The sequence below is a fragment of the Varanus komodoensis genome, unplaced genomic scaffold, assembly GCF_004798865.1.
Source record: "Varanus komodoensis strain SLA01 unplaced genomic scaffold, ASM479886v1 scaffold6_4, whole genome shotgun sequence".
In the NCBI taxonomy this organism is placed as follows: Eukaryota; Metazoa; Chordata; class Lepidosauria; order Squamata; family Varanidae; genus Varanus; species Varanus komodoensis.
The window spans coordinates 520,079-539,679 of NW_025336347.1; the positions used below are offsets into that span (position 1 = coordinate 520,079).

A 19,601-nucleotide genomic window follows, 5' to 3' on the forward strand; every position below is an offset into this window, starting at 1 on the left:
TTTGTCCACAAGTAGTTTGGCCTGCTAGTTGACATCATAGTATACACATTAGTTGTAGCCATGAGAGCTATAGTATCTGTAGCAGGATATTTCATACCTCTTTGCCTGTCATCCCCCAGAGTTGTTTTGTTGTTGTTTTTTTTTGAAAAAGCTTTATTGTTATTTTCTACTAACTAACAAAACTAACAAAAAGAAACTAAAAAACTTCAATCATCAAAAACATCAGACCTACTGGGTCAGCCCCCCAAACTTTTTCTTTTTATGATAATCCATAAGCATATTTAAGTCTATGCATAGTCCTGTTTCTCTAGCCAACAATAAAAGGAATTCCAAGTTTGATAGAAGTCTGTATCTTCTTTCTCCTTCAGAGACAAAGTCAATCTGTCCATTTTGGCACAGTACAAGATCTTTTTTAAAATCAGTTCGTCGGTAGGTGGTACTCTTCCAATGCAGTCCTTGCCGTCCCCAGAGTTGTTTTGGATAACAGTATTGTTGGTGAATCATGGTCTAAGAAATGGAGTTGCATTCAGTTGTTCAACTTGTACAGTTATTGATTGGAAGAACTTCTGTTGGTGAAAGGGCTTTTGATCTAGCAGATGCCCTCCTTAACAAAAACAGGAGAGGTGATATTTACTGATTTACCCCCCTCTCCTGCTGCACTTTCTGCACTGCTTTGGAGGGTCTCATAATCACTTGGAGACTGTGTTTTGGCCGGGAGGGCAACATTGGTGAAAATTCCCTCCTCTGCTAAGAGAAGAAGCATTCACCAGGTCAAACAGAAGGGCATGAAGGAATCCCTCCTATAGACTAATAGTAGCCATAGTTCTACTGTTCTCAGGCCTTGTTTTTGTTGAAAGCATCTTTTAATTTTAGCCTATGGATTCCATTGTTTATTGGAATAATAACAGGGCTGATCGAATATGAACTTTGTTTTGCAAGTTATAGGTTTCTTACTACTTTTTTTCCTTTGCCTTCTCTGGTTACAACATGTTAGCTCTTTGGAGTTAACCTGAATGCAAAATATCACAGCTGTACACTGACAGTTGGTTGTCCTTCACCATAGAAAGACAATGGAAAAACTATCTACTACAGTGTTTGTAGGTAGTTGTATTTCCGCAGAGGTCTCTGTAACTCTTGAGTAGGTACTAGCATTTCTGTTGATAGCTTTTCCAATATTTGTTGATTTTGTATTATTCCTTGCATATGCACAAAAATATATATGCTTAGAATATGCTTTGCCTCTGGAATTCTCAGAAATATGGCTCTTTTGTATATGTTTATTTTTAATTTAAGTTTCATGCAGTTTAACCCTGAAAAGATTCTTGTCTCAAAAGATTTACCTATGGTAGCATGACCTTGACAAGGTGTCTTATTTTGGTAGCAATTAGCAAAATTAGCTTATTAGGGTTTGTTTCTGGTTCCAGGTAGCAATTGAGTGGGACACGTAATTTATGATTCTAGATTCTGCACAAGATGCTAGCTTTCTGCAGGGAATTATATATAGAATTGATTATCATTCATAAAGCAGAGACATCACCCTGCCAACAAAGGTGCGTATAGTCAAGGCTATGGTTTTCCCAGTTGCAATGTATGGCTGTGAAAGCTTGGACCATAAGGAAGACTAAGCACCGAAGAATTGAGTCCTTTGAATTGTGGTGCTGGAGAAGACTCCTGTGAGTCCCTTGGACAGCAAGGAGATCAAACCAGTCAGTCTTATCGATCCACCCTGACTGCTCTTTAGAAGGCCAGATACTGAAGATGAAACTCAAAAACTTTGGCCACCTAATGAGAAGGAAGGACTCCCTGGAGAAGAGCCTAATGCTGGGAACAATTGATGGCAAAAGAAGAAGGGGACGGCAGAGAATGAGGTGACTGGATGGAGTCACTGAAGCAGTTGGTGTGAGCTTAAGTGGACTCGGGGAAGGTGGAGGACAGAAAGGCCTGGAGGAATGTTCATGGGGTTGTGATGGGCTGGACATGACTTTGCAACTAACAACAACAACAACAACAAACATACATAAATTCTGGCAAAGCTTGGTTTTCATTCTTATTTAAAAGCGGCAATGTATGCCACATGGTTTCAGTTTGGACATCATACTAAACTCATGGTCAGAGAAGCTAACATAACCTTAATATGCTCAAATAAAGTTTCTTCAGATTTTTCATCCAGCCTGCAAAGATCTGGGAATCAAGGCAGCTGGGACAGTAACTTTGGGGATGGGACCAAGGTGAATGGTTCCTGCTATTCCTCTAGGCATTGAAGATAATGGAAAGTTTCCGCAAACTGAACCTTAGTGGAATAGTTAGATTTACTAGCTGGTGGCCATCTTCAAGAAGTACACAAGAAGAGATGGTGATAGCTGTCGACTGTCTTAGCGCTACAGAGAATGTACTGTCTGAATGACCCATATGGGACCTCTACCATAATTGTGAGATTTTTGCATAGACTCATTGTTCATACAAACAGTGCCAAGAAAGTACATTGGTCTATTGTAAAGTAGGAACACATTTCTTTTAACGGGGTTGGGGGGTGTATGTGTGTGGGAGGAAAAAGAATTACATAGAGGTTGGAAAGTTACTGTAAAAGGGAAGGGGAGTTTATATGATTGGGTGTGGAAAATTGGTGAAGAGGCAGTTGGGACATGTCAGCTAAAGTATTTAGAGGGTCTGTGGATCAGAAAAGAGGGTGAATGGCATTCTTAGGTTATATCCAGGTTATGAGATCTCCAATTTTATTTTATTTGCAGATAAATTTTCAAAAAGATTTAAGCACAAACAAACTAGAGTAATACTTTACTCAGCAACACACTTGCCTTTGTATTTGTTTTTCATTCTGTAACAAATAAAATCTGGAAAATCATTACTTCTAGGATTTTCTTCCATAGAGTTCACTTTTAAAGAAATTAAACACTCACTTTGACAATGGCTCAGGTCAGCCCTGAAATTACTATATTAGAAGTGTGTAGATATAGAAGGCAAATTATGCAATAGCCCGGCCTCTCTGTGAAATCCAGCCTTTTCTAGTCCTAGTGATTCTTCAGTGCAAACATGCAAGGGAATAGTTCTGCTACAACTCTCATTTCTCATCTTCTTTAAACAACTTTTGTTTTGTCTGTGTTTTAACATAGGCTGTATGAATGATTACCCTTTAAAAGTTTTATTATAATTACCAGAATCTTAAAGAGCAATCATCCTGACAAGAAATATATCTGCATCTACACTTCAGAGAACAAAGAAGAAGATGGTTAAAATGCTCTAATTAACATACTCATCTTCTATTTTAACTTGTTTTTCATTGTAGTACTTGGAAAGAAACATCATTCCAGACAAAAGCATATTCTCTATTGTTGTACAGCTGGGTACTAATTCAGTTTCCATAGAGCAGGAGAGAACGGTTGAACTGGTAACACTGTCGCATTTAACTCACATGTTGTCTAACTCTTTGTTGGGGTGGGTGGATGAATGCATCTGTTGTGGTGTCAAGGTCTCGTCTCATGGTTGCTGGTGGCATCCTTACTGTGTCATGGAAGAGTGTTACCTGCTAACTCATCCTTCACACATTGACCTGCTTGAATATGGAGATTTTATTGCCCTTTGAGAGGTGTGGAACGTGATCTGGTGCTTTTTGTGACACCAGCATTAAGGAGCACTCTGGTGAACAGTAGAACACGTCCTATGGCATTCTTTCTTCATCATTAGCTTATATTTTAATAGCATGCAAATTAAAGGAATTGAGGAGTTGTATCAGTTTCCTATCTGTTCTTAGATTAGGGTAGACTCTCTGTAAAATATCTACATAATTGGACCCAGCCTGCCTTTCGAGAAATTTGGAATAAAATCTTACCTGCAGGACAGTCTATTCCAGAAATCATGTGGACTTGGAATCCACTTACCCTTTTAAAGTACTCTCCAGTGAACTTTACAACTAATGCCATTGAAATTTGGTCCAGAGGGCAAGTCTTTTTCAGCAGGCTTTGAACTGTGGTGGAGAGGCAGATAACCATTACGGTGTTTTGAGGAGAATATTTTAAATTTTGATCTGTGACTTTCTTTTAGTTTAAATGTGTTGTCATAGACTTATATTTTGGTCTGCTTGAAATAGGAAATACCTGGAATATATGATAATAATGACTGTTAACTGGTTCTTGAATGACTGTAATAATGTTAATATATTTCTTTGTAACAGTGCCATATAATCATGGAGAGCTTGCTCAACAATACTCAGCTTTTCATATACTGCCATGGAAACAGTTTTTGAAAAACTTGAGTGCTGTTCATGACACCTTACACTCACTTGCATCACAGGACTCTTATGAAACTAAAAACGAAGGGGAGCTTTTGGTTCTTGAAGAAAAAGAGGAATACAAGTGGAATATGTACATTAAATCACTCTTCATATTGGTACAGCATATTGCAAGGTGATGCAAAATGATGAAAGGGGACATCTGGAAGTGAAGTATTACTTACACATCTCTGGGAAAAATAGCAGAAGTGCTTCCTACCAAAACTTTTCCTGAAGCTGTACTCCTATAACTATTTGAGCTTTCATTGTAATGCATATTTCCTAGATGAACAGTATTGTAGTAAAATTATGTTCAAGTACTCTGCAGGAAAACCTCTTTTTATATTTTTCTCCTGTGTTTCTTAATTCTTTCAGCTCTGGAAGAAAGCTATTGCCCAAAGTGGTTTACAATTTACTTTCTGACCGTGATCTGAGGAGAAGACTAAAAGAATATGGGCTATCCACCCAGGGAACAAGGCAACAGCTTATTAAAAGACATAAGGAGTTTGTGCATATGTATAATTCACAGTGTGATTCTTTAAATCCCAAATCAGGTAGGAAGTTGAATTGCAGATGATGTTTTACTTGAAACCTGCTGATGGTTTTACTAACAATTTACAATTTTAAAAGAGTATAATCTTAAGTTGCTGATTAGTTATTTCTTTTTATTCACATTTTGCTTTGGGCCATCTTCACATGTCAGAGGGCCATTTGAAATTTGCGTGGCATCCACTTTGTGTATTCTAGCAGCAGTGGTTACTTTCTGCATGAGTGGATTCCCTTTGCACCACTGGCAGAAGTGATCACAGTGGGGATCAGGCAAATCTTATGGCTTAATCTATGTGGCCATCTCACAAAGTTTCTTGCCATGTGGACAAAACTTAAAATACCCTAGCTTGTAATGTTGTCTGTGATGTAAAGCTGCTCTTAGAGACTTGATTTTGCTAATCTCTTCATTTGCCCTTATTTACCTTGGTCAGAAATTAAATGTGGTTATTATATTTCGTCATACATTCATCTCACTAGATGCTCTGCAGGTCTTTCTCTGTTATAGTTCATTTCAGAATCAGTATTCATATAGAAATTGCTGTCTACAATGCACTCTCTCAATCTCTCTAGACTGAGATGTATATATGTACAATGCAGATTCTTACAAAGCTATTGAGTAGATTTTAAGTGTGAAGATTCTCTAAAAAGAATTTAGCGGGGGAGTTTCTGACTCAGTGCAGATGAATAACTGTCCCTTTAGAGCCGAAGGCAGAGGGATCCTTTCCAGTGGGTCAGTGTGACTCTAGAGTTAAAATGGAAAAATATCACCAAAGAAATAAGTATTTGTCTACAGAAAAAGAGGAAGGCAACCTGACAGATTACCTCTTATAGTATAATTGTCCTATTTTCATTAGTTGGAGTTAAAAACAGATGTTTCTATTCCAAATGTTTTGGTTTAACTTTTTAAAATGTTAGCAAGAGCTGCAAGAATATATTTCTGAATATAATTGTTCAGAAAAAAAGGTATAATAGTGTGAACATAAAAAAAACCCTCTTGGGTCAAACCAAAGGTTTATCTAGTCCAGCAGCCTGTTTCCAACAGTAGCCAACAAGATGTGTCTGAGACGCTCACCTGGAACAATGAAGGCAATAGCGTTCTCTAGCTTTTTCTCCATAGCAACTTGTAGTCAGAAAAATGGTGCTGATTTTGGAGGTAGCATATGTCCATTAAGAACAGTAGTCATTGCCAGCCCTATGCTTCCTGAATTTGTTTAAAAAATCTTTTAAAGCTGTCTGAATTGGTGGCCATCAGCATCTAGAGAGGCAGCAAATTATGGGTTGTGTTCTTCCTTTTTTCTACCCAGAATATTTGCTTTTGCTTCTGTTTGTACTGGGAAGAGTGTAGTCTTGAAACGAGTGTACCCCCCCCCCAAAAAAAATCCAATCTCCCATCATACAAGTGACTAGATGATCTCAGGGTTTTAGCATAACAAGAGAGCAGAAAAAACTTTCCCTGTTCACTTCCTTTATATCATGCATAATTTTATAAATCTCAGTCATGCCCACCTTACTTAGCTATTTCTGTAAATTGTATTAATAGTTATGGCTTGAAAACAATACCTAAATCACATGCCTTCTCAATAAGAATTTGGGAGGAATAGCACCAAGAAGGTTGCTTCTGCTTCTTAATTAAGAAATGATTAAGGGAACTTATTCATTAAGATTGCTGTGACTATTTTAGTAAAGGATTCCATAGGGTTATTTTACCACTAATCAGTTGTTAGAACCTCCAGTTCCTAACCCTAAACCAATTCTCTTATCAAGTTCCATTCTTTTTTCTCTGATAGAGCTTGATTTCCTCCTGAACCTTTAAAGTGGTTCACAGAGCATCCTCTCAAATCTTCAGTTTGGTCCAGTAGCTGCTTTGTCTTCAGACTGCTGCCACCAATATAAGCTGAACTTATATTCAGCTTATATTAATAAAGGCGCCGTCTTCATTTGTTTTTCAGCGCCAGACCAAGACCTTTTTATTTAAACGATATTTTAATTGTTAATTGGTTGTTTTTATTTATCTTTTTTTAAATTATGGCCGAGATACTCCAAAGTTTTAATGTTATTCTTTTCTATGTTTATTTATTCTCTTTGTAAGCCGCCCCGAGGCTTCTGCGATTGGAAATGCTATAAATAAATAAATATTGAAAGTATTATTTCTTGGTAGTAACTTGCTTGCTTTTTCTGAATTTGGAAGGTTGGGTTCTGATTCATTAACCCTCTCTACTCCATTCAGAAAACTTGGTATTATTATTAGGTTTGGGCCAAACTTTCCTTTGTTTTGGTTTAAATAGCTGCTTAATAAACATAATTTGTATTGATCAAACTACAATGATTGATTAAATAGCTTGATCACAGTGGATTAGTTCTATGGAACCTTGTCTCCTTTTTTTAAAAGTGCCTGTTCTATGAAAACTATTTTAATAGAAGCTCTTCCATCCCATAGGTCCTTCATAAACTATTTCAAATGTAAGTGGATAGTGAGTTTCTACTACATAGGGTGGTATTACCAAAACATCCATGCAATGTTTTCTGCTCATACTCAGAGCAGTTAGTGTGTCGAAGTGGTGACCACCTGCAGTTCCTAAATTAAGTAACCTTGTTGAATATTGTGCGATTTTTATATTGGGATGGAGATAGTGTAGTCCAACTCAGTTGAGGCACAAGTTAGTTTAACTGAAATTGTATCCTCTGATTCATCCAGTGGTCTTAAGTGTTTCTCCTGATTGCTTCAAACTTGTTTGGCTCCATATTGTATAGGATTGGGTAGTTCTTTATGCAAGGATCAAACAAACAGATGGCCAGGAACTTAGCAGTAGCTCTTGAAAACTCTATCAGAGAGGATTTGCTGAGTGCTTGCTTGCACTTGGCTCCTAACCAGCCCTGGGCAGGCATGTCTGTTATTGTGCTGTGCTGGGCCTCTGGCTATCTTTGTAGTCAAGCTGTCAAGTCATGTTTCTAGCCAATTACCTTCATTATGCAAACTGTAAACAAGCAAATATTATCTCAGGCTGCAGAAAGTATTTTCTTGCAGCCACAGGAGACAAAAGTTCCAGATAAGTTTTGCATAACACAATAACTTGTAAGTTTCAGGTAGTTTCCTGGCTTAGAACTTCATGAAAGGGAGTTCAAATGAAGAGCATCTCCAGATATTCTGATGGTTGTATGTCCAAACAGAGAGGATATCAGAAAATAAAGCCAGGAATATTCCTAGTTTAGTCTTTCAGCCTGGACTTCAGCTGAAAAGCAGCATCCAGCTGTGATGGTCTTTTTCCGAAATAGAGAATAGGCAGGGGATTGTACGAGTAGCCCATCAGTGAAGCTCCCTTTTATCTTTCAGAAGAGATACTTCAACTTGTGTGACACCTCTGAAAACCTCTCCCTTTTTCTTATGTTCCCATAGAGAGGCTCTCATCTTTCTTCCTGGTCAAGGCTGGAGCTAGTAGCTGCATGGGAATATGTTAACTCTTGCTAGCTTTCTCTTGGAATGCTGGCAGAAATAACCCCAACCGGATTCTGACATTCCACAGGCTGAGTAGGCCCAAACCCTTCCAGACAACCACTGATCAGATTCTGGCAACAAGCTGTAAGGGCCACTGCTAAACTGGAACTTAGCCATAGCACTTACATACAGGCAAACAGTTGTCATTTGAGCAATTTGTGGATTACAACCCAACACAAACACATCTGTCTGTCTATATATCTAAATATCTCATGGACTTGCCTTTGAATGAGTTGCATGGGTGGCATATTTCTGTGAAATATTTCCATCCATATGAATCATTCAAGGATCATCTGATCAATGCAAAACATTTACAGTAGAAAGGACTGTGCTTCTGAGGAAGCCAGTCTTATAGCTACTCTAATGCAGGGAGCAAAGGTAGGAGATTAACAAATAAGAAATATAATTATCACTTGGAAAAAAAGAAATGAGCCACAGACCTTGTTACTGTGACATTCAAAGCTTCTCAGTGTGCTTCAGTGTTCATGGCTCCTAGTTATTGAGTTTTTTGGGGCTGCTGATAAAGAACCTTTGTGATGGATATACAGTATGAGGTATACAACATGCAGAAAGTGGGTTGCAATAGCAAGTAAATAAGCTCTTGTTTTGAACAGCTATTTTAAGAGCAACAGGCTTTTACTAGAGCCAGCTGTAGGGATGACTTAGAATACATTAGACAAGGATCATTTATTTTTCTCTTTTCTCTGAGATTTTCTTAGGGGGCTGTAAAAATGTCTGACAGATATCATTGTGAAGGATATGCTGACAAGAAGTATCTTAGAGCTTGCTCAGAATAATTTCAATTAAAGACAGGAGAAATATTTCATAATTACGAGTTATGTCTGGCATCTAGATTGTGCTTACTGATCTTTTCCACTCATTCCAACAATTCCTACAGGTCTTGTCTTTCCTATTTTGTTCAGGATTTGCCTTAAACAAGTAGATGAGAAACATCTCCCCGTTCCCCGAATTTCATTATAGGGCAAAACGTTTTTTCTCTTAAAATGTGTATGCTTCAAACTTTAAACCCTAACAGAAAAGACTGAATTTATTCCTAGATGTATTTTATATCTTAATATAATAAGAACGCCTGTGATGTTTGTTCCTGTGTTCATGATGGTTTTTTCTTCAACAGTTGTTGAAATAGTAAAAGAGCTAGAAAACATTGAGAAGACTCAAGCACAGCTTGAATCCAGTAAACCTAAGGAAGATGTAAGTTTTGGTTTGAGACCTAATAGAACTTCCACCCCAATCTATCATTCATTTTAATAAACAATAATAATGGTTAACTGAGCATGCATAGTTCATCAGCTTTCCACCAGGTACCCCTGACAGTTGAGGTGGGTAGCTGTAAGACAGACAACCTTTTCATTGGTGGCTTATTTTTCTCTTACGTTTTGTGCACGTTGGCACTACCCTTTTATTGTCCCGGGTATCTTAAGAACTTAAGTTTTACTACTATTAAATTGTCAAACTAATTTATTTTGTTTGATGGTTTATTTTAGTTTTATGAGCTGGCAGTCTTTAGCTTTTGCCACTAGTTTTATTACGTACTGTGTGCCACTGTTTATTATTTTCCATTTTAGGTTTTTAATTTTCCTGTCCCCTCACCATCCCTGTGAACTCTGATTATTAACCTGTCTGAAGGTGCAGTAAAACATATCCATTTTTTAAATCTTAATTCAATGTGGACAATGCTAGACTGGCATTTTCCATATAGCTCACATTTGATACCCTGTCTGTAGGACACATTAATGTCGACTCTGGCTCATTTGATTTATAATACCAAAACACTGTTGATGTCATATTTATTTATTTATTATTTAAAACATATGAACACAGTTTTTAGGCTTCCATGTTCTCTCCTCACTTTGTGTGTTCAAAATTGATTAATTATTCCATCTTTAGCATAAATTATATATTTTTCCATTCAGCCTATCACAGTATGGTTTCTGCTTGCCCTCCAAACTTCAGTTGCAAAATGTAACTTGACTTAGGTTTTGCAGTGCTGTGTTGGAGATAAGTGCATACCATAATGTTGTGGCTTAGATATTGTGCAAAATATGATTAAACTAATTCAGTTTGAGGGTGTGCATTTGACTCCATTATGTTCCTAGTCAATTGGGAATGTTCTATTTGAAGTGATTCTGGGCATTTGGAAATATATTTACCACTAAGGGTGCTAGAAACTTTATTTTTTAATGCTGTTTTGTTTCACATATTTCTCTAGATGACATTCCAGGTGTGTGAACTACAACAGTTGCTTAGCCTTCAATATAAAGTAGCTTCTTTAGTTGCTTATTAATGGCAGCCATTTCGGTTTCTTAGTTCAAGAAGTGGCAGTCTTTGTGGTTAAAATAGACTGCTTAAAATAGGAAAGGAGTATTCCCATAGATCCAGATAAAAATGTGGGCAAAATATACTTTAGTTGTTCAATACCAAAGCACCCAAATTTACTATGGGATTCTGTTTCAAAATGCCAAGAGCTTTTCTTGAAAGCAGAAAGATCTCTCCTTAAGGAGTCCATGAAATCTTAAATGCAGATAGGTTGTTTCAACATGATAGGAAAGAATGCTGATGAACAATCCTTAGAGAAGGGGAGGAGTGCCAGAGCAGAATCGAAAAACTGTTCTGGGTTTCAAGGCAATTTTGTCATGAAATAATTGGTATGAAGCTTTAATAACCCTCATCCTTTCTTCATTAAAAAGTAATATTTGTACTACTGTTGCAGAGCATGACATTTACAAAGCACCAGACGGAGAATGAAATAGATGAAATTCATAGAGATTATCGTAAGTAACACCATTATTTCATTTGCATTTTTTTTTAGAAAGAAGCACTCTCTTAGGATGTGTGCACATACAAAATGGTAGTAAAATAATTCTCTTTCTTTTTCCCTATGTAATTGTTCTTAATACTGGAAAAGGGGGTGGACAAAGCATTATGGGACTACAGGGAGCCGTTATTGGGAATCAGACCTTCTTCCCTCATTTGCTAATTCTAAGAAATTTGCTTTAGGGGATACCAGCCTCTTCCATGCCTTCAATTGCCATGAGTTAGATGTGGGCAGGATTATAATCTAGGCAAGCATGTATGAAAGTGAAAATGGAAGCACCATGTGTGTTCAGCTTTTATCTATTAAATAGGTATTTCTACCTATTTCCAAATCATGGTTTGCATTACCTAAACACACATACTGATTGAATTCGTTGCCTTCTGTTTAGTGTAAATGGCAATTTGCTTTTATTCATTACCTTTTTATTTGGTTCAAGTAGCAACAACTTTCTGATTGGTTCACAAATCTGATAAACAGTGGCTTGCATTTTCCTTCAAGTTAGGATTACAAGTTTCTGTTTGAAGTTGGCATGCAAAATCGATTTGGAGGGCAAACCATAGTTTGACAGCTGGAATTGATTGCAAAACTGATTTTCACTAAAGAGGGAGGAACAACTGGATTGGACTGGGGTGGGAGAAGGCGCTAACTTTTGGGCGTAAGTGCTATGACAAAAACCAAACCATGGTTCTCTTTCCATCTGATATGAGTTGTTGCTTTGCTTACTTTATTATTATTACGTTACGTTACGTTACGTTACGTTACATTTCTATACCACTCATAGCTGAAGCTGTCTGGACAGTTCACAACATTTAAGTCACCCATCCAGATTTCAACCAGGCTCAATCCTGTTTAGCTTCCAAGTTTAGGCAGGGCCAGGCACTTCAGGCTATACAGAGGGTACTTACTAGTTGGCAACCTCATTGTTTCTCCAATAAGGTCTAGAAGTGATAAGAATTGATGGTCTGGCTGCGTTTAATATTAAATTGGCTATAAACCTGCCCTAGAATTCAGGTACTACCTTCTTTGGCCCAGTATAGGACTGTTGTAGGTCCATTGCTTGTCATGTAAATATTTAATAACTAAATATCCTTTGCAAGCGCATCAGGATTTTGGACTGGTTATAAAAAATTGATTTACAAACTTCTATTGGCATATGTTTTAAGAGAGTCACATACATAGGTTAATGTGCTTGGGTGGAGCAACATTCAGAACTTTTTAGAGTTAGGTATAGGTTTTTGTAAGGAGCCCTGTTCCTTTCCTTTTCACACACTCAGGCATAGTGTAGTGTGACAGGTAAATTAAATGACTTGATCTCTGAAGATCACAGTGAGAAACTTTTGATCCCTTTTTTGCAATTAACTTAAAATTCTGTGAATTTAGCACGCTTAGAGTGATGTACATTCTCTCACCTCCTGTAGATGTGTTTCCTATTCCTATATATTCTGTTCTGATAAGTACATTGCTTAGGTTCCTGCAGTACTTCATACATTTTGCCTCCATATAGAACTAACAGTATGTCATTCAGTTTCACTAATAACATATAGCAGAACTGTAATCTTTATTTAGGTACTTGCTGGATGCTTTGATATAAGATTCTTAGACTTTGCTGTGATGATCTTTTCCAGTAGTAGGAACTATTAAGGCAAAAAGTCTTAATGGTGTGAATGTGTCCAGAGGTTTTGAAAATAAGGCTATACATGTAAATTCTTTAGTAGGTATATGTGGTTGGAATGAAAAGTACTGGCAGGAAGAAGGTAAACAGCAAAAAAAAATTTTTGGCCAGTGGTATACTTAAAAATAAAAGTTGGTGTGATAAGCATTTACTGATCCAATAGTCCTCAGCAGTAATTGCTATGCATAATATCTTTTGAAGCATGTGGCTCAATTTTACATTTGTGAAGACTGTGGAAAGCAGGGATTTGGTTGAAAGTCTGTTCTCTTGTTCTGTCAAATGATTCTTTTATCAAAAATAAGATAGCTATGGACATTGAAACTATTTAGTACTTATTCAGTCCTCTTGGGAATATCTCCCATTATTTTACTGTGAAACTATAGTCCGCTATTGCTTCAATATATTTAATATTTAACAGGAAACATCCTCTTGTATTGATGACATTCTATTCTGTCTTGTAAGAGAGTAATTGAAAAGGTGCTCTGCTGGCTGCTCATGAAGGAGCAGTGCTTATCACACAAGAAGCGATTTCCATTCAAGTAATCACTGGGTAGGTTGTGAATGTTACTCTCCTGGAGGCATAAGCCCCATTAATAAGCAATAGGAATGTATTGAATCAATAAGCGAGCCACAAGTATGGCAGTGTCACCCGGCCTAACGAGAGGCCCTTTCACTGACATCGGGGTGGTGCTAGTTGGTCTTTTGATTCAAATAGGACTAGAAACCACTATTGCTCCTTCTCTGGATTGCATGCGTCTCCAAGTTTGGCGGGCTTATGTTCATCTCCATATGACTGCACCCTTAATCTGAGATGTCATGCACACTAAACATAGACTCCCCCTCCCATCCCTTTCAGCTCTTTTTTTTTTACTACTGGTGTTTCTATAGCAGAAATGCACTACTGAGCTTTTAAAAATTTGGTTGTACAAACAGAAGAAATGTTTTCAGGATTATTCTCTTGCTCTTTGTACAGAGCTGCATTTCTGCCAAGTGCTTCCACAGAAAATGATTAATAGAACAGCTTTTTCTGGGAACTAGCTATGAAAAAATGCTGAGACCTGATGATTAAGTGGCCAACAGTCATCAGTGGTTGTACACTGAAGTTAGATGAATAGTACCACTGACTTCATGAAGTATCCATATTGGCACTGTGACATGGTATGCAAATGGTGCCACAAATAAATATGTTTCACTGGATCCCACATCATGACACTGCAACTGAAACAGCACTTCTGTGCCCACTTCTTCCTCTGCCTCCCCTGGGCTTTTGAGGGTTGGGGCATCCTCTGGAGAAGATTTGGAGGACACCGTAGCTACGAAGAAACAGTGAGACCTGTGAGTGAACAGTCATGATGCTGGATACAACCCATTGTTGTCACTGCTTGTGGGTTAAATTCAACAGAGAAGAAGGATAATGGAAGTTGTCCTGACAATATGGCCCTCCAAAATCCAAACCAAACTAACTGAACCAAAGAAAGAATGAAATGGAGGTCCATCTGGCAGTAGGTGGACAATCGTTTAACCAAAGGATGACAGACTTGGGGCAACCCACCAAAATGTTATGGTTACGAGGACATGTCCTTGAGTGATGTGGAATCTCTGAAGCACAGACTAAAGTCAGCAAAAGGAGGACACTTCCCTGCCATCCCTTTCCAGATTGGAACAGGAGAGGCATTTCAAAGGCATGCCTGCTTTGTCTACATTTTGAGATCCATCTGAGAAGCAGCAACATTGCAAACTTTTGCCCATCTGTTTGGGGTTGAGACAGAAAGAATCTCTCCCTGTGCAGCCCCTGCATTAGGACAAAGATTTAATCCTTCTCCCTGCATTGCCTGTGTTAGAACAAAACCTTGAGCTTGTGTCCTTACTGGAGTCTGGCTGACCTTTGGCCATGATGAGGAGGCCATGCAAACCTTGGAAGCAGTGCTAATCTGGATTTAGATGGATTAGCAGCTGCTGTTCCTTTACATCAGGCTGGTAACGTCAAGAAAATGATTTGGATACTAGTTTGCTTCATTGTCCTTAGTACTGCTAAGTAGACCTCATAGTAAGTAGTGTTGTAGTTGCTTTCATGCAGATGGGCACTTAAAACTCATCATCTTTGGCTGATGGATAATTGAAAATGGGTTTTTCTGGCTTATTTTTGTTCCCTCCTTATAAGCAGATACTTTCAGCTACAAGTATTCATTTCCCTTTCCACTTTTGTCCTAGCTGCAGCTGAGTGTACTATTAAATTATTAATTGGGTGTATAAATATATACTGAAAAAATGCATTTAGTATGGTCTAATTGCCTGTGTGGATTTATGCTTTATACTTTTGTGAAATGGTTAAGTCCACCTCCACAAAAGAACATTCTAGCTTTTATTCCAAAATAAGTGCAATACACAAGGGCCAAGGATGCATTTTCCTATCTGAAGATCACATTTGCCAGTATATTAGTGGTATCTGCTGTTTCTGTTCCTTCTCCTTCTCCAAGCTTTGTAGATGTGATGTTCCCATATGTTGGATCTCCATAATTTTTATCTGCATAGTGTTTCAGATGTGTTAGTTCCAACAGTAGCCTGGGACCACTGTGGAATGAGTATAAGCTGTGCTGTTTGCATAGCTGGCTGACAGCTTTTGACTTTGGGGCAGGGTGGGTTTAATTTAAATCGCAACTGAATTAGCAAAATTTGAGCCTGTGAAAGTTTGAAGTTTGTTCCGACTTGCATCTGTATTAGTTTGTGCGCTTTGTTTATTTTATGTGAAAACCTGTGCCTATTTTACCAAATGTATGCATCAGTTACACACATGTTTGAAATATATGCATTCTTCTCCCTTTTATCAAAGCATATTATGCACATTTTTCAAATGCATGCATGCTGGTGAATGCATTTGTTTTGGTTCATTACAAGTTTGGAAATATATGGACTTTGACTACAGATTCCATTCAAGTCCATGTTCTATCCAGAAGGTGTATACTGGGCAAATCCACATCTAATCTGCATATAAATATGCATTTCAAAAACAGTGTTGACTGATGACTCTCAGAACATTCAGGAAATATAAAAACAATGGATAACTAAGTACCAGTCTATATATTTCCCTGGGAGGTATGGATTGGATTGATTAATATTAGGAAATTGTAAGAAAAAAATTCTATTGGGCTTCCCTAGCTTTAAAGTGCAGGAGTATTCTAAACCTGTATTGTTGTAGATTACTTCTGTTGATTGTTGTTGGTATGAATGGAGATGGTAAGGCAGTTAGTGCTTAGTGTAGTTTGCTTTTCTTAATTAAAACATCAGTATTCTTGTATCTGTTTTTCCTAGTGAATTTGGCACTTGGTTCAGCTCACTCACTACCATCTTACATTTGGCAAGTTGATACTGTTGCTGATATCTTGCCAGGACAGATTTCCCATGTACTCTACTCCCTTTGTTGTTGAAACAGAAAAGAACATTACGGTTCAAGTGCCTTAGCTTGGCTTTTGTTTTACAGTAGGCATTTAAGAAATAAGACTTAATAGAAATAAGAAATATGTCTATAAAATTTATAGTCTGATTTTGAGGAATTTTTAATACATGGCTATTATCTGTGTATTTCAGAGTGCAAATCTTTTGAAATAAGATTGCTTTTCAAAGTTTATATGGATTTTTGGGGGGAAGTAGATAAAAACAGAAAGGGTGGTAATTCTTGTGATCAGGTAAAACAAGAATACAAACTATAAAATGTCTGCTTTCTGAAAATACTGATGTATGCCTGTGACACAATTATGGACTTGAATTAGTTCACCTCCCTCCTATATATACATTGTTGTGTTCACATGCAATTAATACTGAATAACGTTTGATAACTTGAAAGAAATGGGGGAAGGTGACTGCAATGGGGGAAGCATTCATTTTTGCAGTTAAGCCTTTTTTTGATAGGGAAAGGAGAAGGTTCTCTTAAGTTGTTTTTTTGTTTTTTGACTAAAGCTGCCAGGAATAATTATGTGTAATACTCTCAGAAGCAGGGGGCAGCCTCAGAATTATATGGGCTTAATGGTGATAGTGGGGCTTTTTAAAAGACAGTATAAATGTGTAAATTTTATTTACACCAGTCTCCCCCTGATCGCGCCCGCCCCCGATCGCGCCAGTCTCCTTCCCCCCCCCCCCCCCACCCCCCCCCCGTTTTTCTCCCCGCCCCCCATGGATAAGACGCCCCTCCATTTTTACATATTTTTTTTTTTTAAAGTATCATCTTATACATGGAAAAATATGGTACTGCTACAATGTATTTAGCATTGTAGGAGTGGGCTTGCTCATGTCCTGCCCTCATTGTGCCCTAATACTTCTCTGAGAAGGAGCTCATATTCAGAGACAGACAGTGCCGAGGAGCTTTAGAGAAGCATGGGTCCTCAGAGGAGATAACCACAGGTTTGTGAGTCTGGGTGACTGCTAGCCCTCAGGGGCATCATTATCTCAAGAGGTAGGTCAATAAAGCTCCTTTGAAAAAATGCTTGATTATAATCGAAGATTCCACAAGAGGAACGGACCTCTCCAGAACAAGGCCCACCTTCCAAACAGGAATTTTGCTGGAAGGTCTGTAACACACTGCAGATGAATCCTGGGTGGGATTTAGGAAACTCTGGGTATGTAAGTTTTAGGCTAGCCATGAGTTACTCTTCTCGCTCCAGTGCCTTGTGTCTTGTTTTCTTGGCCTTGGCTTTTGATTGAGCCTCCATTCTACAGATCTGTGGACTCTTGCCTAATTCTGCTTCTTGGGCTGTGCATTGCCTCTGACCACTTTACCTGTGTGTTGACCTTGACTCTACTTCATTCTAGAAAGACCTGGCTTTGATCATTGCTTTAATTGACTGCTCCTGCCTCAGGCTGATACTGGACTGAAACCTTTGTGCCTGACTTGTAAGGAATGAAATCCCAGCAGTGACGATACGGGAGGCAAAGTACCAAGCAGTAATAGTTTAATACGTTCTTGCGAGTGGGCACCCACCACGCTGGCAGCGCGCCCTTTTCACACAAGACATTGCTTTTTATTCCCTTTTCCCGGCTCGCAGACCCTGCCTCTTTTCTCCCACTGGCTGGGTTACTAAGAGTTTACAATCTTCACCGTCCACCTACATCATACCACTCCTTGATATGTTCCCCCTCCCGTTCATATGTCCCATGTTCATGCTAATGAGCCCATTACCTATGAGAGGTGTGTCAGTTATTATTCATGAACCTATTAAGCATGCGCACTACCTTCTAAGAGTTCAACAGGTCGGCTTGGCCTTGTAGCCTTTCATTGATGCCCACTTATTTCCCAAATCTTGTGGGAGGATGAGATAGGACAAACAGGCCCTCCTTCAGGCTCATTATGGCCAGTTGTAAAAGGCAATCAATTTCCTGCTCTCTTCCACTAAAGGTGACAGTTTTACCACTGCCCCCCAATTTTACCCTCTCTGGTATTCTTCAGAACTTTGATGTAAGAAGCACTATTACTTTTATTACAACTATCTACATGGTTCTATCCTCAGGCCCTTTGGCCTTAAGAGATTTCAATTATCCTACCCTAGCCCTGTATTTCACTCTTTCTTCGGTGTTCACCTTACCACTTAGTAACAGTAATTTTTCATTTTTCACAACCCTGTACCTACTTTCCTGATTTGTCTTTTGAATTACCCTGTAATTTTCTGTAAGGCAGAATCACTTCCTTCTTCCACTGTTTTTCAGGCAGAGCTGCAATGAAGATACTAGAAATGTATGCTTCACTTTAGAACACCTACAATTTAACATGTTGTCTAAAACCTAAACTGTAGTTAAATTCAGAATGATTTTTGGAAGCAGGTGAGCTTAATATATTATGCCCCCTCCCCTTAAGGATTCCACTTAAAGAGAGATCAATCCTTCTGAATTGCTTTTCCTTAAAAAGATTGTTTAGATTTTGTGATTCTTCAGGGCCTTCCAGTATAATCCAGAAAGCTACCTGTTTCTGCTATCAATTCCCTTAGGGGATGTTCAGTAATGTGTTATGTGAAGGTTGTTTAACACTCATATAACCCATGCTTGCTAGGTTTGCACAATACCATCCCTGAGAATGGTTTCAATATGCAACCTAACTCATATTGGTACCAACATTAAAGACAATGTGAATAATTAAATTGGGAAGTTTATTAAGAGATACTTTATACATAAGGAAAAGAGTGTTCAAATTATAGAAGGGGTATGCTTAAATTTACTTAAATACCCTTTATTACTATAAATAATAGATGATTTCTGGCAAGTAGCTTTCAATAGCTTTAGGTCTGATCAATTTTTCCTACAGCATCCCATGGCTAATAAAGGGCCAATCTATATATATGGACATATTTAGTATTGACTGCCTTATGGATAATAATACTGGCATGGCTTGAGGCTTTTGCCATAGTTTGATTCATAATGAAAATTAGGAAACCAGAGTGTAACCTGTGCTCACAGCATTTATCCAGCTATTTGCTACTGACCAGGAAGTGAGGTTTTTTGGGTTCTCCTTGTTTTAAAACTAGGCAATTATGCTCTGTTTAGGCCTATTAAAGGTAATGGTAAAGGTTTCCCCTTGACATTAAGTCCAGTCATGCCTGACTCTAGGGGGCGGTGCTCATCTCCGTTTCCTAGCCAAGGGAGCCGGCATTTGTCCTCAGACAGTCTCCGTGGTCATGTGGCCGGCATGACTAAACACCAAAGTGCACGGAATGCTGCTACCTGCCCACCGAAGTGGTACCTTTCTATCTACTTGCATTTGCATGCTTTCAAACTGCAAGTTTGGCAG

General features: G+C 38.3%; 1 protein-coding gene across 11 annotated transcripts in view; it reads left to right on the plus strand.

Moving 5' to 3' along the window:
- RAD18 (RAD18 E3 ubiquitin protein ligase) overlaps nucleotides 1-19,601 on the plus strand; it is a 121,150-nt gene that overhangs the window by 36,303 nt on the left and 65,246 nt on the right. For all 11 annotated transcript variants that reach the window (XR_006416789.1, XM_044451971.1, XM_044451975.1 and 8 more), the window contains exons 7-9: nucleotides 4,658-4,836; nucleotides 9,460-9,536; nucleotides 11,056-11,116. Coding sequence is in view for 10 of the 11 variants with exons in the window: in XM_044451971.1 (XP_044307906.1) it covers nucleotides 4,658-4,836; nucleotides 9,460-9,536; nucleotides 11,056-11,116 (317 nt within the window). In the remaining variant the exon portion in view is untranslated. The remainder of the gene's footprint in view (nucleotides 1-4,657; nucleotides 4,837-9,459; nucleotides 9,537-11,055; nucleotides 11,117-19,601) is intronic.